The sequence below is a fragment of the Hibiscus syriacus genome, unplaced genomic scaffold, assembly GCF_006381635.1.
Source record: "Hibiscus syriacus cultivar Baekdansim isolate YM2019G1 unplaced genomic scaffold, ASM638163v2 tig00002237_pilon, whole genome shotgun sequence".
NCBI lineage: Eukaryota > Viridiplantae > Streptophyta > Magnoliopsida > Malvales > Malvaceae > Hibiscus > Hibiscus syriacus.
Genome location: NW_024061918.1, coordinates 1567496 through 1591190, shown reverse-complemented (window position 1 = coordinate 1591190; position 23695 = coordinate 1567496). Strand labels below are relative to the sequence as shown.

The 23695-nt window shown below is 34.3% G+C and overlaps 1 protein-coding gene and 1 long non-coding RNA gene across 2 annotated transcripts; one reads left to right on the top strand and one right to left on the bottom strand.

The window, feature by feature from the left end:
• Window positions 1-11946: 11946 nt before the first annotated feature.
• On the bottom strand, window positions 11947-23022 carry LOC120141803. The gene is made up of 3 exons (XR_005517803.1): window positions 22888-23022; window positions 20062-20063; window positions 11947-11959 (listed from the first exon to the last, which is right to left on the bottom strand). It is a non-coding gene; the product is annotated as an uncharacterized LOC120141803 (long non-coding RNA).
• Window positions 20978-23453, top strand: LOC120141793 (lipase-like). The gene is made up of 8 exons (XM_039156585.1): window positions 20978-21249; window positions 21329-21423; window positions 21516-21619; window positions 21877-21977; window positions 22067-22170; window positions 22434-22871; window positions 22952-23083; window positions 23163-23453. Exons 1-8 carry the CDS (start codon window positions 21001-21003, stop codon window positions 23323-23325), a joined length of 1386 nt encoding a protein of 461 aa, XP_039012516.1. The 5' UTR covers window positions 20978-21000; the 3' UTR covers window positions 23326-23453.
• Window positions 23454-23695: the final 242 nt, after the last annotated feature.

Here is a 23695-nt window from a genome sequence, read left to right as displayed (position 1 = left end):
TTTCCCACTTCCTTGTTGAGTGATAGAGAACAAGGGGGATTTTCACGCACCGTCGCCGTTCGTCTCGTCTCGACACGGCATGACACAGCTCGGCTTGGCTCGTGGTCGTGGCCGTGGTCATGGTTGTATTCGTGGTGATACGTGTCTTCGACACGTCCGCACGGATACTATCTTTTTAGAGAAAATTCTTGAGGAATTTTTCTTTGAAAGAAACAAATGGAAAATGTGAAAGATTTCAACTGATATTTATAGGCTGCTGAGGACTGTTTAAATTCAAAATGATAACAACTAATTTATGAGTTATCAGAAATTAAACAGTTTTTTCCTAGATTAAATCAAAGAACGTTAAGATGTATATGGACTGATTTCCAGCTTTGTACATAGGAGACAAGCTGTTAATATCAGGAGTTATAGGAGTTATTTGATTTAATTCCATGGGTTACATGATATAATTTCAGGAGTTATAACAGCTGAATAATGATGCAATAAACCTGGACTATTTTTGAGTCTGGTTCATCTAGACGTTTCAACTGTTACAAAAGAAGAGATTTAATCCTGAAATTTTATGGACGATTTAACCCTATTTCTAGCCTATAAATAGAGAGCTATATTCAGCTTCTTAACTCACTCTCAGGATTCAGAATTTACTCTCCAAGTGTTTTCTAAATATTCTCTGTGTGTGCTTTCCGATCAGAAAAACAATACTGTCAGCAGTCCACTCCGGTTTTGGGTGTACGAATTCGGAGCGACCGTGTTAACCTCGGGGGATGGTCTACCTACTACAGCGATTACACACATCAGGGCAATTCATTTCGAAGGCAGTGGTTTTTACCACGACACGGTTTACAAATTTGTTCCTTTTAATTACTGTTTATATTTCCCGTCAGTGCTAACGGTGTAGTTTTACAGTTCATATATCCAACAATTTATAAACGAATTCAAATATACTGCAATCATGTCAACACCTTTGAGCAAACTGATACCCAATCTTTCCAAGCTCGATGCACTTGATGGAAAGAATTATAGAAGGTGGTCTCAAAGAATCCTGATATTCTTCGAGCAACTTGATCTTGACTACGCGCTGCTCAAGCCACCACCTACCATACCGCCAACCCCAGCTACCGGTAATGATGCTGATACTGTCCTCAATGATGATGCCTTAGCAACTGTCACTGCTGCACTCGCTACCTACGAGAAGTACGAGAAAGATAACAAAACGGTGCGAGGACATCTGCTCAGTCACATGTTAAATAAATTATTTGATATGTTCCTTAGAGAAAGGAGTGCTAAGGCAATATGGGATACTCTCGATAAAAAGTATGGTGCGAACGATGCTGGCATCAAGAAGTACGTTGTCGACGAATGGCTCAAATTCCAGACGACTGATGATAAGCCGATAATGGATCAAGTCCATGACTATGAGAACCTAGTCGCTGACATCATCGTCGAAGGGATGCAAATGTACGAGGTGCTGCAAGCCAATGTTCTCATTGAGAAGCTGCCCAAGTCCTGGTCCGACTACCGCAACTCTCTTAAGCATAAGAAGTGAGAAATTTCGCTTGAAGAGCTCGTGGGCCATATGAAGATTGAAGAAGCCAACCGGTTAAAAGATAAGCTTACTAATTCTATGAGTAATTTATCTTTTAGAGCTAACTTGGTTGAGTTTAAATTTAAGAAGATCATGAAACGTGGGAATCAAGACAAGAAGACGAAACCTCAGAAGGCTACCAACTTCAAGAAGTCAGGAAAGGCCAAACCTGAAGGAAAGACACTCAAGTGTTATATCTACGGTTTACCCGGCCACAAAGCTTACCAATGCCAACACCGCTCAGACCGCCAGAATGACAACAAACCACAGATGCATGTTGTAAAAGAAGATGATGAGATCATTGTGCGGGTGTCTCAGAAGTCAATCTGGTGGGAAACAGTTCGGAATGGGTTGTTGACACTGGCGTTTCAAAGCATTTCTTCGTAAGGAAGGAGTTTTTCATAGAATTCGAGGATGGGAACGTAGGTGAACATGTGTACATGGGGAACTCTAGCAGCTCTGAAGTGCTAGGCAAAGGCAAAGTTTTACTCAAGCTGACCTCTGCTAAAACTCTGGCTTTAAATAATGTTATGTATGTACCTTCCTTGCGTAAAAATTTGATAAGTGGTGGGCTTCTGAATAAGGCAGGCATTAAGTTAGTTTTTTAGACAGATAAACTTGTACTTTCCTGAAATGGTGATTATGTTGGGAAAGGGTTTTTAAGCAATGGTTTATTTGTCATAAAAACTCAATTTAATGAAAATAAAGCTACCACTTCTGCTTATATTATTGAATCCATTGATATGTGGCATGCTAGATTATGACACGTGAATATTCACGCTTTAAAGAAATTGAAAAATATGAATGTTCTGCCTAAACTAGACATAACTAGCTTTAACAAATGTGAAATTTGTGTAGAAGTTAAGCATACTAGACCCACTTTAAGATTGTTTCTAATAGAAAGACTGAGCTGCTAAAACTTATTCATACTGATCTAGCAGATTTTAGAAACACTAAAAGTAAAGGAGGAAAACACTACTACATAACTTTTGTAGATGATTATTCAAGATATACAAAAGTTTATCTCCTAAGGACTAAAGATGAAGCTAAAACTTCTTTCTTATTTATAAGGCAGAAGTTGAAAATCAATTAGATAGGAGAATCAAACGAGTTAGATTCTATACAGGTGGTGAATATGGATCTAATTTCTTAAAAGATATTTGTGAAAAGAATGGCATAATTCATGAAACTTCAGCCCCCTATTTTCCTCAACAGAATGGTATAGCCGAAAGAAAAATAGAACTTTAAAAGAGATGATGAATTCTTTACTAATAAGTTTAGGGTTATCTGATAACATATGAGGGGAAGCTATCTATCGTCAACTCATATCTTGAACTGAGTTCCTCATAAGAAATTAGATTCTACCCCATATGAATTGTGGAAAGGATACACTCTTAATTTACAATACCTGAAAATGTAGGGGTGTCTGGCTAAAGTGGGTTTTCCAGACTTTAAGAAGTCCACCATCGAACCTAAAACCGTTGATGCAGTGTTTATAGGGTATACTACGAATAGTGCTGCATACAGATTCATGCTTTTACAAGATTATTCTATTTGTGAGTCAAGGGATGTTGTTTTCTTTGAAAATACTTTTCCTTTAAAGGAACCAAGAATAAATATTGAAACACAAATAGAATATATTCCATCAACTTCTTCTAGTAATCCTGCTTTGTCTTCTGAACAAATTGATTTTGAGCCTAGAAGAAGTAAAAGGCAAAGAGTTGCCTCTTTTGGACCAGACTTTATTACTTCCTTTATTTCTGAGATAAATGATTTAGGCTCCATTTCAGATCCTATAGCTCAAATTTTTTTGTTAGATGAGGATCCTAAAACTTTTGAAGAAGCTATAAGATCTATCAATGCTAATTTTTGGAAAAGCTCTGTTAATGATGAACTAGAATCGATAATGTCTAATCATACTTGGGAACTAGTTGACTTGCCTAAGGGATTCAAACCAATCTCTAACAAATGAGTCTTTCGGAAGAAACTAAGGCTAGATGGTTCGATTCAGCGGTACAAGGAAAGGTTAGTCGTCAAAGGGTTCACTCAAAGGTTTGGTTTAGACTACTTTGATACATACTCTCCCGTTACAAAAATCTCAACGATTCGTGCATTATTTGCACTAGCCTTTATTCATAAGTTACAGGTACATCAAATGGATGTTAAGACTTCTTTCTTAAATGGAGATCTAGATAATGAGATTTACATGGAGCAACCACTAGGTTTTGAAGCACCTGGTATGGAAGGCAAAGTCTGTTGACTCAAAAAGTCACTCTATGGACTTAAGCAGGCTCCTAAACAGTGGTATGAGAAATTTCATAAAACTATTCTTAGTTCTGGTTTTGTTATGAATGGTTCTGATGCTTGTGTGTATTCAAAGATGTTTGACACTGAATGTGTTATCATAAGCCTTTATGTTGATGACATGTTGATTTTCAGTTCTAACATTGAGTCCATTAACAAAGTTAAAAATTTCTTGTCCACTAAGTTTGAGATGACAGATTTGGGAGAAGTAGATAATCTTAGGAGTCAAAGTTACCGAAACTGAGAAGGGATTTTCTTTATGTCAAGCACATTATATAGAGAAAGTGCTAAAGAAATTTGACAGTTTTGATGTCATCCCTGTTCAAACTCCTTATGACCCTAGCATACATCTAGTTAAGAATAAAGGAAGTAGTGTTTCCCAAATTGAATATGCTAAATTAATTGGGAGCTTAATGCTCTTAATGAACTATACTCGGCCTGATATTGCTTATGATGTGAGTAGACTGAGTAGATATACTTATAATCCGAGTGGTGAGCATTGGATTGCTCTTAAACGCTTACTGAATTATCTTAAGGGTACTTTGGATTGGAAACTTGAGTTTGTTGGTTTTCCTGCGGTACTAGAAGGATATTGTGATGCCAACTGGGTTTCTGATAATGATGAGGTAAGCTCTACGAGCGGGTATATTTTTACTTTGGGTGGAGCATCAATCTCGTGGAAATCATCAAAGCATACTTGTATTGCTCGTTCTACCATGAAGTCAGAGTTTATAACTCTTGACCTAGCTGGACAAGAAGCCGAGTGGCTCAGAAGCTTGTTAGCAGATATTCTATTGTGGGGAAGATCGACTCCTCCGGTTTCATTATTGTGTGATTCACAAGCTGCGATATGTGTGGCTAAGAACCAAGCTTACAATGGTAAGAAAAGACACATTCGCATAAAACATGAATTTGTTAGACACTTAATAAAGAATGGAGTGCTCTCTTTAGAGTATGTGAAGTCGGAAATGAACCTAGTAGATTCACTTACCAAAGGGTTAAGTCAGAAGTTGGTCCTAGATTCGTTGAGGGGGATGGGTCTAAAGCCCATTGGTTGATGAATTCATGGTGGATACCCAACTTAGTTATCTAAGTTCCATGAGGTCAAACGAAACCATGAAAAGACTCATAGTTCACATTCCTACTGCCTATCCCTATGATGAATAATGTGCATGCCCATGATGAGCTTAATTGCTCTTAATAAATTCTTAGCCCAGGCTTTGGGTGGTCTTAGTGAGAAAGACTTGATGAATTTACCAATTTTGGCTGAATATCTATTCTTAATAAGTTCATAACCCAGAGTGAGTGGGTAGGAAATGATGGACTTACCGACAGAAAGGTTGAGTTTGTTAAACTTTTAATAAATTCAAATCCAAGTATTTGGATGGTTCTAGTGAGAATGACTTATTGAATTTACCAATAAACGAGGTTGAATATTTATTCTTAATGACTTCTTAGCCCAGAGTTTGGGTGGTTCATTAATAATGAACTTGAAGAAAGTCACCATACCCTTTGTGAGGTTGAGCAATTATAAAAGCTCTTAATTATTTCATATCCCTTTTTAAAGGGTGGTTTATGTTGAGATAAACTTGATGAAATAACCTATGTAAGTGAGAAGGGTTAGTCACCTTCTATGAAAAATGTTGGGCCATTTTTCTAGCACACTTACTAGAATCTTGAGGTAAGATGGCCAAATATATACTTTTGTATATATATATATATATATATATATATATATATATATATATATATATATATATATCTTACACATCGAGGACTTAGGCAGATGAAGAGGTTAGTTGTGTGTTATGAGTTTACCCCCATCTTAGAAAGTTCCATACTAGTTTCACTTATCTAAGAGAATGATTGCTCATCATCACTATGTACTAGTTCCAGATACGTTCACTAGTGCTTAAGCAACTAATCTCGCTATTGCTCTTCTGGAAAGTTTATTTTTGAGTTTTAGAAGAATTCTTTCGCATTAGTGGGGGAATGTTGGTAATGCTCAATCCCACATAGTATTGGAAACACTATTGGGAATGGGTATTTAAGGTTTGGATTTCCCACTTCCTTGTTGAGTGATAGAGAACAAGGGGGACTCTCGCGCACCGCCGCCGCCGTCGTTTATCTCGGCACAGCACGACACGGCTCTGCTCGTGGTCGTGGTAATACGTGTCTTTGACACGTCCGCGCAGATACTATCTTTTTAGAGAAAATTCTCGAGGAATTTTTCTTTGAAAGAAACAAATGGAAAATGTGAAAGATTTCAACTAATATTTATAGGTTGTTGAGGACTGTTTAAATTCAAAATGATAACAGCTGATTTATGAGTTATCAGGAATTAAACAGTTTTTTTCCTAAATTAAATAAAAAAAGTTAAGATGTATCTAGATTGATTTCCAGCTTTGTACATAGGAGACAAACTGTTAATATCAGGAGTTACATGAGTTATTTTATTTAATTCCAGGGGTTACATGATATAATTGCGGGAGTTATAATAGCTGAATAATGATGCAATGAACCTGGACTATTTTTGAGTCAGGTTCATCTAGACGTTTCAGCTATTACAAAAGAAGAGATTTAGTCCTGAAATTTTATGGACGATTTTAACCCTATTTCTAGCCAATAAATAGAGAGCTATATTCAGCTTCTTAACTCACTCTCAACATTAAGAATTCACTCTCCAAGTGTTTTCTAAATATTCTCTCTGTGTGCTTTCCGATCAGAAAAGCAATACTGCCAGCAGTCCACTCCGATTTCGGGTATACGGAATTCGGAGCGACCGTGTTAACCTCGGAGGACGGTCCGCCTACTGCAGCGATTACACACATCGGGGCGAATTCATTTCGAAGGCAATGGTTTTTACCACGACACGGTTTACGAATCTATTCCTTTTAATTACTGTTTATATTTCCAGTCACTGCTAATGGTGTAGTTTTGCAATTAATATATCCAACAAACGGGGATATATTCATGTTCGTTCGTTTAACTTTAATCAGATAAACGAACAAATACAAATAACTAAACAAACAAAATTTATTCTTCGTGCCCGTTCATGTTCATTCATGTTCATTCGTTACAATGATAAACGAACACAAGAGAATGAACGTAAACAAACACAAACGAATGTAAACGAACATAAAATTAATTGGGTTTATAATTGAGAATAATTCTTTTTTCTTTTCACATAATTTTAGGATTTTTATTTTCTTTAATTGTTTTGAGTATTTTTTTATTTGGGTTTAAAATTAATTAGGTTTTAAAATATTAATGAGTTTAAGTTTAAAATTTATTAGACCATAATATTTCAAACGAATCTTTAGATTGAACAGAATATAAACAAACGAACATAAATTACTGTACATAAATGAATGAATTACCCAAAGTTCACAAACGTAAATGAACGAATGAGTCATTTGTTCTTGTTCTTTCAATTAATTAAAAGAACATAAAATATTGTTTATGTTCGTTCATTTAATAAATGAACTTCCAATAGAATGGTTCATAAACAGTTCGTTGAACGTTTGGTTCATTTACATGCCTACATCTAATTAAAATTAAGTACTTATTACAAGTCCGCATCAAAGGAATAAGTTTTGTTTAAATTAAATTCATAATGATCTATGTAAATAATCTAAATTAATTTAATGTTTAAATACATTAACCGCTATTTTTCAAGTAACAGACAAATTCAATTTTGTGATTTTGGTGGTCCTAGAGCTAACATTAGGTCTCTAATAATAAGTATTGGAAAGAAATTGAATTGTAAGAGTAAGAAAAATAAATTAGTTTATTTCTGAATTATATATATTTTTTCTTAAGAAATTATCTAATAAATACAAAAAATTCAAATAAAAAATATTAAGAAATTTTATTTAACACCCAATTACTTACTTAAAATAAGCATAGCTCTCTTTTAAGAATGATACAATTTGATTTAGCCATCTCAGTCTTATCAAAAAATAATAAAAGAACAATTACATAGAAATTTAAAAAAATAACTATAAAATTCACGAAAGCATTGCCATCAATTAACTATGAGTGGCCAACAATAAAACATAACATAGGAATGATTTTAAAAAATAATTGAAGACAAAAAAATTAAAATAAATAGATGAATAATTAAATATATAATTTATTTTTTTAGTTGTATATCAACTAAATTTTAGGCCGGGTAAGTATCCTCTCCATCAGCTACAAACCTGATAATAAGTTCATATTGATTAAATTGACAATAAATAATAGGGGTGTTCAAATAACCAAATTAATTCGGTTAATCGACCGAACCGAATTAGTTCAGTTAATTCGGTTCGGTTACCAAATTAGTTCGGTCGGTTAACGATTAAGAAAATTTTTAGAATTCGGTTAACGGTTAATTAACCGAATTAACCGAAATTAAATTTTAAATTTTAAATATATTATATATAACATATAGGCTCAGCCCAAACCATTTAAAACCCAATTAATAATTTAAGATCCAATAATTTTTAAACCTAAATCAATATTAATTTATTAAAAAAATTATATAAAATTTTTATTTTATAATTATATATTATTTAAATTAATTGTAAACTATTTTTTAATTAAAAAATATTAAATATATTATATATAACATATGGGTTAAGCCCAAATCATTTAAAACCCAATTAATAATTTAAGATCTAATAACTTTTAAACCTAAATCAATATTAATTAATTAAAAAATTTATCTGAAATTTTTATTTTATAATTATATATTATTTAAATTAATTATAAACTTTTTTGAATTAAAAAACATTTAATTTTTATATAAATTATAAAATTTTAAAACAAAATCGGTTAATTCGAAAATTAACCGAATTAACCGAAATTTATTCGGTTCGGTTAATATTTTTAAAAAAAAAATTTGGTTCGGTTAACGGTTAAAGAAAAAAAAAGTTCGGTTAATTCGGTTCGATTTTAACTGAATGAATAGCCCTAATAAATAACATTATTTTTTTATCAATTATCTAAAAATATTAGGATAGTTTTTGTTTTTGTAGTAGACATAATTTATCATTTTCTCTTTAATGGTATTTTTGAATCAATTTAATATTCGAAGATGCTCAATTGCATCAATGTTTAAAACATTTATTATTATTTAGAGTTTTAAATTAGGGTTTAGGAGTTATGAGATATAGTTTAAGATTTATGATTTATGGTTTTAAATTAGGGTTTAAGGTATAGAATGATGCGAAAATACCATATGGACAAAAATAATAAATTGAGTCTACTACGGACAAAAATAACCCTTAAACCTTAATTTTATATATAATTTTTTAAGGTTTGAATCTTTAGTCTATTTCATTGTAACAGAAAATCAAATTTAATTTTTGTTGATTATATCAATTGGTACTGTGACTGTATTAATATTAAGTACGTTTGAATATAATAATTTAAGCATTAAATCTGTTAAAAGGGATCATGAATGTGGGATAGTCGCAGGGGCTGCTGGAGTGCTGGTCATATTGACTTGAGGGCTAAGCGCGTGGTGGAGAAGGTTTTAATAAGAAGAATGATTAATTATAAAATAAGTGCTCAAATTATACCATTGTTTTCAAATTGGTGTGCAAGCTTTTTTGAGTTATCCAAATGTTTATCATTACAAATATTATCACTTTAGGTACCATGTTATACCGGTTGTTGAATTCTATCATGTTCCCTTTATAAAATTTAAAAAAATTATTTAACTTAAAAAACTTAAAAATATTATTATATTTATAAAAAACCTTGTTTTTTCTAAAATTACAAAACACTCAAAACACTAACCCTTATTTCTCTTTATTGTCATCGATCATCACCATTATTTTCGTCATCGACCAATCACTCACCCATTGTGCCGTCCCTGCTATCATCGTCGTTTGCCAAACACCAAAAACCTTTAAATCACCAAACACCCGAATGTTATTGATTTTCTCCCTTTAAATCGCTATTCGGTGGTTGTTCGTCACGTATGTGGTCATTCGATGGAGGCAAGGTCGACGGTAGGTTCATTCGACGGAAACGATGACATAAAAGGGCGGCGGCGACGTTGGTATAAGGATTATATTTAAGGTTTTCGTAGTTGCTTTTTTTAAGGATTTTTGAAAATTTCAGGGGTTTTAAAAAAAATAATTTCAAGTTTTTTATTCATTTTAAATAATTTTAAAATAAATTTTTTAAAATTATTTGACGTGACAGTATAACTTAACAGAGAAATTTAACGGTTATTATGGCTCGAGAACCTAAAATGATAAAGTTTGGATCGAAAAAAATTTAGACACCTATTGAAAAAAAGGATATAGTTTGGGCACTCATTCTTGAATTAAGGCTAAGAAGAATGAATGGCTAGGGTTGAAGAGTTGGGTGATTGGATGGACTCGAACCTTCCAGCTCGGCTCCAGCACACCTTTCCTGAAAACTCTCGCCTAGAATCGTCTTTTACACTTTTTTTTTGTTTTTACTTTAAAGTCGATCTCTCTATTTATTTCGTTTGGATCTTTTACCGATCCACTTTCCCTAAAATATACAATACCTGATTTCTTTTCTGAGTTTGGGATTTCACGTATCAAGTTCTCCTATTAAGATATTGGGTAAACAACCCTCTTGTCACGAAATTACTGTCTGTGTTTTATTTTAATCACTAAATTAAAAATCTTACAAATTTAATCACAAATAATTCAGACCACTCCCATGCCGCCTCCATCCGCTGATATAACAATTTTGACACCACAAATCATTGGCTGCCCTCATCCATCTACCCGTCTTTGTATAAAGCAAATCTATAAATTGTAGGGGTGTATTCGGTTTGGTTCGGTTCGGTTTTTTACCAAAAACTGAATCGAACCGAAATAAACGGTTTTTCAATATTTAAACTGAAACCGAAACCGAATAGTTAAAAAACCGAAAAAACCGAAACCGGTTTTTTCGATTCGGTTCGGGTTTTTTAACGGTTCGGGTTTTTCGGTTCGGTTCGATTCGTTTTTTCTGTTTTTCAATGAAAAAATCACTTGAAACTATAATTTTTTTGCAAAAATTGCCTATTCGGTTCAATATGGAACAAATGGGTTCCATATGAAAAACCCGAACCGAACCGAATCAAAAAAATGAAGCCTTTAAACCGAACCGAAAACCGAACCGTTTAAAACCAAACCGAACCGAACCGAACCGTTTTACTCGGTTCGTGTCGATTTTTTGGTTTTCTCGGTTTCGTTGCTCACCCCTAATAAATTGTATAATATATATTTTTAATCTCCGTATAACACCAAGGAAAACTATTTGGTAGGTATAATTTTTTAATTCCACTAGTTATATTGAGAAAAAAATCGTATGTTATTGATTAATATTTTTAAAAAAATCAATTAAATGAAACACATGGTAGTTTTTAACTCACTAGTAGACTAAAAACTTAATAATTAATTTATCAAATATGACTCCAAATATTAAATAAAATTGAAGATATATTATTTGGGTATATATATGCACAAAAATCAGGTCATAAACGGGACAAGAATCACCGTTTTAGGAATACCATTCTACTCCTTAGAAATTTTAAATATTTTTATTTATTGTACGATTTCATAATCCTAATTTTTTTTAATTTCACACTTATAAATTTTTAATATAATTTTTTAAGTTCACATTTCCTACATAAATTTTTACATCAGTCTCTTTCTTTAATTAACAATAATACAAAACATAAAATTTATATCTAAAATGAGATAAAAAATTACACGAATCAAACTACCTTATCGTTTAAATAGATAGTTATTGTCCTTAGGCCATGGATTGGAGCACCAATAGTAATAAAATATTCGAATAACCATTATCAATTGAGATATAAATTATTATTATTGTAGACACTGTTTTTTGTTCGGGTCTATAAAAATATTTTATTTTATTATATATATATATATATATATATATATATTATCATTAATATATTTTTATTTTATTATTTTTGCAGGCCCATACTCAACAACCTCAATTTAATGAGATTAAGAAAATAAACCAACGTATTTGAGTCCTATTGAAACACTAAAACCAACGTATTTGAGTCATATTAAAACACTAAAACCGAAACATTTTGAGTCCAAGTAGGACTTTAAATCTGAGCTAAAAATAGGTTTCTTTAAACTATAAATAGACCTATGAATCAAGAGGAAAGAAGAGAGAAAAACGTGGAATCAAAATCAGAGGAATGGACAACGATTTGAAAAAACCGAGGAAAGAAAATGACAAAATATAAGCGTGGAAGATCCAAAGCCAGTATCTAAAAGCACGAGGAGTGGCAAAGCATTTTCATTGCAAATCCAGTTTCTCTACACGCAAAATATGAGAGATGTAACAAGTTTTGACTTATTCTTTTTATTTCATTTTTATTTATTTACTTTATATATATTTTTCATTTTCTCCTAATTTTAATATTTTTATTTCTTTTATACATTGTTATATATATATATTTCTTTTTTTATTAATATTATTATATTAATATTTTTTGTTATTTTTTTCTCATGTTTATTTTCATTTTTACAATCCAACACTTTTGATTTTTTAGGGATACTTTCAATCGATCAAAGGTAATTAATTCGGATTGAATTTTTGAATTTGAAAATTTTGATTTTCGCGATTAAGACAACCAATGAATTAATTGGTACCAAAAGGGCGATTCAAGGGTGCTAATCCTTCCTTGACCGTAACCGACTCCCGAACCCGACACGTTTTTGGTACAACGCAGATAAGGTAAGATAGTGTCCGACCTACCTAAATTCGTTTTAAATGGTCGGTGGCGACTCCAATTCATTTAATCCAAGTCGAAGCCCAATTCCGGCCCCAACCGAAAGGCGGTTCTGACAGCTTGGCTACTCATTTTTAAGGTTTCGGTAACCCAAAATGTCATTTTTGTCCGGGTCTACAAAAATATTTTATTATATTATATTTATTTATTTATATATTTATATATATATTTATTATTATTATTATTATATTTTTATTTTATTATTTTTATAGGCCCTGCACTCAACAATCTCGATTTAGTGATATTCAAAAAAATAAACCAACGTATTTGAGTCCTATTGAAATACTAAAATCGAAGCATTTTGAGTCCAAGTAGGACTCTAAATCTGAGCTAAAAATAGGTTTCTTTAGACTATAAATAGACTTATGCATCAAGAGGAAATGACACATAGAAAAATGTGGAACCAAAATCAGAGGAAGGGGCAACGATTTGAAAAAACTGAGGGAAGAAAAGGACAAAAAATAAGCGTGGAGGATCCAAAGCCAGTATCTAAAAGCAAGAGGAGTGCAGAACATTTTCATTGCAAATCTAATTTCTCTACACGCAAAACATGGGAGATGTAACAACTTTTGACTTATTCTTTTTATTTCATTTTGTATTTATTTACTTTATATATATATATATATATATATATATTTCATTTTCTCCTAATTTTAATATTTTTTATTTCTTTTTACATTGTTATATATATATATATATATATATTTTATTTTTTCATTTTTATTAATATTATTTTATTAATCTTTTTTATTATTCTTTTCTCATGTTTATTTTCATTTTTACAATCCAACACTTTTGACTTTTTAGGGATATTTTCAATCTATCAAAGATAATTAATTCGAATTAAATTTTTAAATTTTAACTTAAATTTTGATTTTTGCGATTAAGACAACCGATGAATTAATTGGTACTGAAAGGGCGGTTCAAGGGTGTTAATCCTTCCTTGACCGTAACCAACTCCCGAACCGACACGTTTCTGGTACAACGCAGATCAGGTAAGATGGTGTCCAGCCTAGCTAAATTCATTTTAAATGGTCGGTGGCAACTCCAATTCATGAAAAAGACAACTAGTTTTTGTCCGGTTCTCTTTGATTTGAGACTTGATAGTGTTTGTTGTAACACTAAGTCTATCCATTGGGCACGATATCCTTCTTCTTGAAGTTGAAATCGTGGGGAATCGAAAAGTGACTCTTTGTTGCCAATCTTGGTCAACCTTGGTCTTCTTCTCGATTTAGAGACCTGGGTGTAAAAATTTGACCGGAAAATTGTTCTTGGCTGATGCAATTCGGTTGATATGCCTTCGAGCTGAATGGAATCAAACTCGAAGGTCTTTGGAAGATATCCCTTCTTGCCTTGAGCTATGCTGCAAATGATGGTGCCTTTGAGCTGAGTGTAGTTAAACTCGAAGGTCTTTGGTTGGCAGATAACACTTCTCGACTTAAGTTATGCTTCAAATAATATGCTTTGGAGCTTAGCGTAGTCGAACTCGAAGGTCTTTTGGTCACAAATAACCCTTTTTGCCTTGAGTTATGTTGTAAATGATGTGCCCTCGAAGCTGAGTGTAATCAAACTCGAGGGTCTTTGGCAGATATCCCTTCTTGACTTAAGCTATGCTGCAAATGATGTGCCTTGAAGCTGAGCGTAGCCGAACTCGAAGGTATTTGGTTGGCAGATAACCCTTCTCGACTTAAGTTATGCTGCAAATGATATACCTTGGAGCTGAGCGTAGTCGAACTCGAAGGTCTTTTGGTGGGCACGATTCCCTTCGTCATGAAGTTGAAATCGTGGATGGCCCATTCGTTGTGAAGTTGAGCCTCGAACTGGATATCCTTCATCGTGAAGTTGAAATCCAAATATTTTTACTGTTTCGAGGCCAATATCCTTCATCGTGAAGTTGAAATTGACTCTGAAACTGGAAAGTTGTTTGTTGATAGCCAACAGCCCCTTCGCTGTGAAGTTGAGCTTGTGTTGTCTCGAGTCCAATATCCTTCGCTGTGAAGTTGAAATTGACTCTGAATGAAACTGAAAAGTTGTTTGTTGACAGTCAGTCGCCCCTTCGCTGTGAATTTGAGCTTGTGTTGTCTCGAGTCCAATATCATTCGTTGTGAAGTTGAAATTGACAATGAAACTGAAAAGTTGTTTGTTGACAACCAGTCGCCCATTCGCTGTGAAGTTGAGCTTGTGTGTCTTGAGTCCAATATCATTCGTTGTGAAATTGAAATTGACTCTGAATAAAACTGAAAAGTTGTTTGTTGACCGTCAGTCGCCCCTTCGCTATGAAGTTGAGCTTGTGTTGTATCGAGTCCAATATCCTTCGCTGTGAAGTTGAAATTGACTCTGAATGAAACTGAAAAGTTATTTATTGACAGTCAGTCGCCCATTCGCTGTGAAGTTGAGCTATTACCATCAATTTCTGATTGAACTTTTTGAATTGATTATCTTTCATCTTGAAGTTGAAATTTGACTCTAAAAGCTGTAAAAAAATATGCGTGCTAAAAATGATAAATGTGATGCTCTTAAATATGTCTAAGACGTATGTAACATGAATTAATTATGTTTTATCTCTTGGATGGAGCCTCATTTTTGTTTGCTGGTCTTGTCGTTAGAATCGACCATGCCCCATTTCAAGCTTTGGCTTTACAGACCTTTCATATTTGAGACTGTCCTATTTGAAAATGTTTTTATCCTTTTTCTTGTTTTAGGAGGGAAAAGGATAAAAATTCTATAAAATATTATTCGTAATTTAATCAAATTATAAACATGAGTTCAAAGTATATCAAAGGAATCAATAGCTTTTTAATGCTTTCAGAGTTACAGCTCTTTGAAAAATGTTCAAATAAATGGGTTGGCTTTAGGTTGACCTAAGGTTTCAGCCATAAAAAGGTCATTTTTTTGTTATTGCAACGTGCTTTTTTTTGGTTTGGCATTTTAATTGGGTGCGGACAAAATGACGCAACTAGCATGATCAATTACTAGACCTTTTATTTTGGTCCTCTGAAATCTTCCATTTGTTCAAGCCTCGTAAGCTCCTTTAATAAAGGCAGTGCAGAAATATCGGTCTAAAAATGAAATTCCTAAGTGCTCGTGTGAAGTTGACTATAACTAACTCCCTTAGTCCATCATTATCGAAAATTGCTTGCTTATAAATTTGATTTAATTTGTCGTTATCTGGCTAGCTGAATCCAGAAAGCCGGGGCGTTTAACCAATTGCTTTAGAGAGACAACTTAACATTATAATCAGTTTTATCAAGTTAACTGAAGGGTTCATCTCATCACAAAGTCTTCGGTCAGACAATAGTAGTGGAGCAAACACCGAATTGCCAAGTGTTCGAGCAATTTCATGGTTTAAACGTAATCTACTCATAAGGCCAGGGCTTTCAAGTTTCCTCTATAACCAATTACCTTAGTGGAATAGCTCAGCTTTACAGATTTAATTTCTTAAGTTTTTCAAGAAGAACCTGTTATAGTCTAGGTGTTGTTGAAAGTCAAGGAATCTTATTTTTAGAGTTCAATTTCTAAGCAACTGACTTAAACTAGATTTGCTTACTTGACTATTCTATCTGTGAAGATCATTATCATAACTGAACGTGCAAACGATGTCCCTTGTTGTCCGTACCTATGTACATCTAAATACCAAGCCTTATGGAGGAAGAAGGCTACATTGGTTATTTGCAAGAAAATGGTAAGGTGTTTGAGTGTATCTTTCTGAAGTAAGGTCAAAAGTCATTGTTTTATCAGTTTTTTATCATGTTAAATTGTCAAAAATTTGTAACTTTGAATCATTTACGGAGTTTTTTAAATTCAGTCGATATTCAAAGAATTATAAGTTTGCAAATGTGATTCATTGCTCAACATCTTTAAAGTAACATAAATTTATTTAAAAATCCTTACAAAACTTGAGAAAAAAATGAAAAAAAAATTAAACAGAATGCCTCAAATGGTGAAATGATCTTCCTCACTTGGATGCCCCCAAGTTGTTGAAGTCGATCCAGTTCTGGTTACACATATTCTGTACGACTATCTTGAATGCGTAACAGTTCTCAATAGTATTCCCTGGGACACCGCCGTGATATTCACAGTGAGCATTCTCATCATACCACTTGGGGTATGGGGGACTTCATGGGTTCCACCAGATATGGTGACACTACATGGGTATCAAGAAGTTGCTGGTAAAGCTCTTTGTAGGTCATGGGAATATGGTTGAAATGTTCTCTTTCTCTCCTAGGTTTTCTGGAATCTTGTTTAGAAGTACCTGATGGTATAGCTACAGTTGATTTCGGTTTGGAGATTGTAATACCTTTATTAGCGTGGTAGGTGTTAACATTGTTAATATCCTCATCCCTTTTCTTTATTGGAGGTTTGTTACTGGCCTCTCCATCCTTTATCTTACCTTGCTTTATGACCGACTCGACCATTTCTCCGGCCATAAACAGATCTGAGAAACTTCCTGATGTGATCGCCACCAAATGCCCGAAGTAAGGTGTCTTTAGGGTTTGTACAAACAACTTTCTAGTTTCTTTCTCATCCATGGGCGGATGAACTTATACATCCAAATCACTTTATTTTTGTGCGTATTGCCTAAAACTCTCGTTATGATTCTTTTTATGCTTTGTAGCATAACTCGATCTGCCTTATGTCATTGACATGCTTGTATTGTTTCAGAAATGATTTGGCCAGGTCCTTCCAAGTCTTGATATGGGATCGGCTTAACTGGTTGTACCACCGGATGACTGAGCCTGACAGACTCTACTAGAAGCAATGGATCAGGAGTTGGTCATTTCCTCCATATCATGTCATCTTCCGGCAGAACATGGTGATGTGAGCGGATGGGCAGATGTTTCCGTCAAACTTCTCAAATTCTGGGGACTTCAATTTTGGAGGAAGAACCAAGTCCGGGACTAGGCTGAGTTTCGCGGCATCGACTCCAGGATAGTCATGGTCTCCTTTACCTACATTCATTTGGTCCTCCATTTGCTTGATTTTCTCCTCCATCTTCTTTGATTTGTCCTCTTCGTCTGAATCCGGTATATGGTAATAACACGGATTGCTCTTAGGGTTAAATACAGAGGACGAGGGCTTCACTTTCGCAGCAAATGAGTCCCCTCGAAGTTCTGGTAATATTTCAGGTGAGACAACCACTTGTAGGATAGGAGGTATAGTTACCCCATCCGGTGAACCTGCCCCAAGCGCACTGGTCTGTTGTAGGCTAACTAACTTGGCCACAATTTGATCGACCAATGACTCTTGGTTTTTCATGATTGTATTCAGAGTACTCAGACTACTCTCGTTTATTTTGTCTTCCAACTCTCTATGGAGCTTCAACATGTTCTCCTCAATCTGAGCAATTATGGCTTCCATTTTTTTGCTTTTTTAAGCAGGTGTTATGCGGATGGGGCATATCCTGAGCTTGAGGTGGTATCTCCAATATTTGTTCCTTTCCGATGAGACATGTTTTCGTTAGTTAACGTGAATGCAAAGAAAATAACAAAGTGCAAAAATGTCTAAATGCATGATGCATGAAATGTCCGATGCATTGATCCAAAAAATGTGCCTGCTATTATGAATAATCCTTATTGGGGACAAAAGTGTTACGTTTGAAGAGACAAAAAACTTTTTGATGGTATAGATCCCGCACAGCTTCTGACAAGTTGGTTCGTCTTCCGCTTTTTTTTTCACCGGTTGAACATCCTGTCGAACCATTCCAGCTCCTTTGGCTAAACTTGTGTAGGTAACGAGCTACTTACCCCAAAAAGGTCTCGAAGGACTGTATCTCTGGCTTTTACTCTATGTCGAGCTTGTTCCAAACGAAAGCGCCATTGGAGTCCTCCATCCAAAGTTTATCGACTTGTTTCTGGAATTCGTCAATAATGGTCTCCAGCTTAGCTAGGGTTTCGCCATCTTTTTCTCATAGTTTTCGAAAGAACTCTCCAGGTCAATAACCTTTTCCTCTTCTTGCCCCTACAACCTTTGCCTCTGAGTATTCTTTGACCACGGCTGGACTTCTGAGATTTTTATCTCTTTGTATTATAACCTCTTTGCCCATTAATGCAGATTATTCATGTTTAACAAACACGTTTTTGGTGGATCAACACCTCGTTTTAAATGATGCAAAGAATGAAAACAAAATAAAAGAAGACAAAAAAAAGTTAGTGAGGTAAATCAAAACAATAATAAAAATGAAAAAATCCTATCCCACATGATATCTACCCCACATGTTTATTGTTCCTACCCTGACATGATTTCTATCCCGCATGCTAATTTCAAACAAATCCTAAACCGCATATTTGTCTAGTTCGCATGCTTTGAATAGAAAGTAAAGCAGGAAATAAAATCAAAGCAACCTAGGGTTTGCAATGAGGTTTTGGGGTGGGCTCTAATTCCCTGTACTCTCCCTTAGTCCTAAGCCCATTACAAGCTTATTTGGACTAAGTTAAACTCGAGAGGATACATTCCCTTATGCTCATACGGAGAATAAATTCACACGAAGGCATAAGGTATATGAATCCCGAAGGTTACTTGCTAGGTACGGTGAATAAATTCACACGAAGGCGTCGCTTTCACCCCCACATAAAACGGATTCGGAGCTCGGGTATAGAGCCAAAGATGAAAGTTTTTCAAACCTGAAATCATTGAAAGAAAACATTAGTACAACTATTTATTTGAAAAATAATCAAAGGTAAATAATTGGAATCGAATAAATAAATTAAAATTAAAATTTACCATTTTCGCTTAAAAAGACAACCGAAAATTAATTTTGGCATGACTCACTTACCTGTCCCCAACAGAGTCGCCAAGCTGTCGGAACCGCCTTTCGGTTGGGGCCGGAATTGGGCTTCAACTTGGATTAAATGAATTGGAGTCGCCACCGTCCATTTAAAACGAATTTAGGTTTGTCAGACACCATCTTACCTGATCTGCGTTGTACCAGAAACGTGTCGGGTTCGGGAGTCTGTTACGGTCAAGGAAGGATTAGCACCCTTGAACCGCCCTTTCGGTATCAATTAATTCATCGGTTGTCTTAATCGAGAAAATCAAAATTTAAGTTGAAATTTAAAAATTCAATTTGAATTAATTATCTTTGATCGCTTGAAAGTATCCCTAAAAAGTCAAAAGTGTTGGATTGTAAAAATGAAAATAAACATATGAAAAGAATAATAAAAAATATTAATATAATAATATTAATAAAAATGAAAATGAAAAAAATATATATATAACAATGTAAAAAGAAATAAAAATATTAAAATTAGGAGAAAATGAAAAATATATATAAAGTAAATAAATACAAAATGAAATAAAAAGAATAAGACAAAAGTTGTTACATCTCCCATGTTTTGCATGTAGAGAAACTAGATTTGCAATAAAAATGCTCTGTCACTCCTCGTGCTTTTAGATGTTAGCTTTTAATCATCCACGCTTATTTTATGTCATTTTCTTCCCTCAATTTTTTCAAATCGTTGTCACTTCCTCTGATTTTGGTTCTACGTTTTTCTTTGTGTCATTTCCTCTTGATGCATGAGTCTATTTATAGTCTAAAGAAACCTATTTTTTAGCTCAGATTTAGATTCTTACTTGGTCTCAAAATGCTTCGATTTTAGTGTTTCAATAGGACTCAAATACATTGGTTTTAGTGTTTTAATAGTACTCAAATACGTTGATTTATTTTCTGAATTTCACTAAATCGAGGTTGTTGAGTGTGGGGCATGCAAAAATAATAAAATAAAAATATATTAATAATAATAATATATAAATAAATATATAATATAATAAAATATTTTTGTAGAACTGAACAAAAACGGGTGTCTACAATTATTAATCCACTTTATTTTAAAACTTTTAATGAAATAAACGTGACATGCAAATTTAATTTGAGGACCAAACTATGCACTCTGATTAAATCAGCACATGGAATGCAATATTTTTTTTAAAAGAGTTGGGTTATCCAAAAACGAATCGCTTTCAATGCGGAGAAGAGATACGTGTGCAAATTTGAGAGGGCGAGGACTGGGTGTGGGGTCACCAACATTGAGTCTTCCTGTTGGCCATTCCTTATATATGTTTGGAAAAGTGGAAAAATTTCCCAGAATTTGTTTGTTAACACACTATTTCAAACTTTGAAAGTTGAATCCCAGAAGAAACCTATATATTCATTCCCCCCAAAAAAAGATTATACAGGGAGAAACTGGTTACCTGTTTCACCTTTCCCTTCTTCAACGGCGGTAGCATACAAGGAGGGCCTCCATTTATTTCTTTGAAGAACAAGAAATTGGAGGCTCTGTTTTAGATTTATTTTTTTTAAAATTCTTCTGGAGAGAAGATGATAAGATGGTGGTGGGTTTGTTTTTTTCAATTAGCCGAGCTGTTTGTTAGCTCAATGGTTCATCTTTTATATGGGTTTTATGTGTATAGCACTGCTGTTGCTGGGGACCTTCCTCAAGTTTTGAGTGATCGGATTTTCAAGGCTAATGCAAGTTTGGAGGTGAAAAGACAAGGTCCCAGTAAAACTAACGTTGCAGATCTGCCTCCTATTGTTTTGGTTCATGGCATTTTTGGATTTGGCAAAGGAGTATGTTCATCTTCATCCTTTTGGTGTTCTGGTTTTTTTTAAACTGAATTTTATTATCTGATTTTGGTTCTTTTTGCAGAAATTTGGAAGTGTTTCGTATTTTGCAGGGGCTGAGAAGAAAGATGAGAGGGTTCTTGTGCCTGATTTGGGATCTCTCACCAGCATTTATGATAGGTAAATGGATTATGTAGCATAAATGGTCGCCATTTAGGTTTGATTTTGTATGTTTATATGGGTTTTTAAGAGGGTTTTTTTGTTGATTTCAGGGCTCGTGAATTATTCTATTATTTGAAAGGTGGGAGAGTTGATTATGGTGAAGAACATAGCAAGGCTTCTGGGCACTCTCAGTTTGGAAGATTTTATGAACAAGGCAAGCTGAAATTTCCCTTCCCTTTATTGTTGTTTATGTGTTTTAACGGACGAATTTGCTCACTTGATTAGCATAATAGTATATGCTTCTAAGATACTTCTGTTAACTTTAGAATGACAATGTGGACAGGAGAAGACTATCCCTTAATTATGTTCCGAATACCGATTTACTTTTCAATTTTCGTTCTTTGTACTGGATTGATCTATATTCCATGTAAGCCTGATTTAAATTGTTTTACTGTGATATTGGAATGGCAGGGCATTACCCGGAATGGGATGCAGATCACCCTATTCACATTGTTGGCCATTCAGCCGGTGCTCAGGTTGCGCGTGTATTGCAGCAGATGCTTGCTGATAAAGTTAGTCCATTTCTGATTCGAATGTAGAGTCGCCTTTTACGGGGTTTTTCCCTTTGTTTGAGTGCTGATAATTATGTTATTCTCCTTAGGCGTTCAAGGGATATGAGAATACATCTGAGAATTGGGTGTTAAGCATAACAGCCTTATCTGGGGCCTTCAATGGAACTACAAGAACTTATTTAGATGGAATGCTGTGAGCTCCCTTTAAACTAATCTTCTTTGCTCTATTCAAAAGTTTTAATTGAAGTGAATTCTACCATCAATGTTAAGTACGCTAAATTTTGATATCCCTGATATTTGTGATCGAATGATGTTATAGAATTGATATCCCGAAAAATATCCGCTTGCATTCGAATCTGTATTTCATTTTCATGATTCTTTAGCATTGATATTCAAACCATCTTCCTTGTGAAGAGTTTCCTTATTCTCGGTTGCTGTGATTTTGACTGGTTTCAGGCCGGAAGACTGGAAAAATTTGAAACCTTTATGTCTGCTACAGCTATTGCGGTTAGGTGTTGTGATATATGATTGGTTGGATATCCCCTTGCTAAAGGCCTACTACAATTTCGGGTTCGATCACTTCAACTTGTCATGGAGAAAAGTAGGCCTCTGGGGTCTCGTCGATTACCTCTTGGGGAACACAGGGCCGTGCGCTACCGGAGATTGGATCCTTCCCGATCTTACGATTCAAGGAGCCATGAAACTGAACAGTAGTCTGCAAACCTTTCCGAATACATTCTATTTCAGCTACGCTACGAAACGTACAAGGAAGTTCCTCGGTGTCACAGTTCCTTCTGGTATTCTTAGCATACACCCTATGCTTTTTATACGAGTTCTACAGATGAGCCTGTATCGACACCCTATCGATGTTCCTCCGCCATATAAAGGCTACCGGTGCGCCCCTAACAACTTGTTGCTTTAAGCCAACCGTAATGCTCAGGGTTTTAAGATTGAAAACATGTTTGTATTTGCAGGGACGAGGATTGGTTGGACAACGATGGAGCACTGAATACGATATCCATGACCCACCCTCGTCTCCCGGTCGAGCATCCGAGCTGTCGTGTTTCAAATGATTCTGAGTGCCTACCTTTGCAACCAGGCATATGGTTAGTATCGCCGACTTATCTGTCGAGTTTTAATCATGTTGCATCAGCTTGACATAGAAATGTAATGAAAAAAATGCAGGTATTACAAGATAGTAGAGGGAGATCACATATTATTCATATTGAATAGAGAAAGAGCAGGCGTCAAATTCGATGTTATATACGACAGCATATTCGAGCGATGCAGAAAACATATTCTTAAGAAGACTACACAAACTATACCCAATCAAGCTACCATGAATTAATAAGCATTTTCTGCTTGTTAAGGCCATGATGTCAAGCATTCTTTAGCGTTGCATACATTTTTAGGTAACTTTGTGGTCAATTAAGCTCATTCAGTAAAGAGACTATTAGGGACAAAACCTTTGTATTTCTCCACTAATGCTTGCAAGCCTGGGTAAATGTAGGGAATCACGATCAACTTCTTGCCACTATCAATTGCAATATCTTTTCCTTTTTTTATTATTATTCTTCTCTCTTATTGATTCAGCATTTCACGATCAACGAAGATCATAAATAATATAATTTGATTTCATGATGACCTAAATATGATAAACTTTAAAGTAATTAGTTTTAAAAAATGAGTTAATATATTCAATTTATTTTATCATCTGA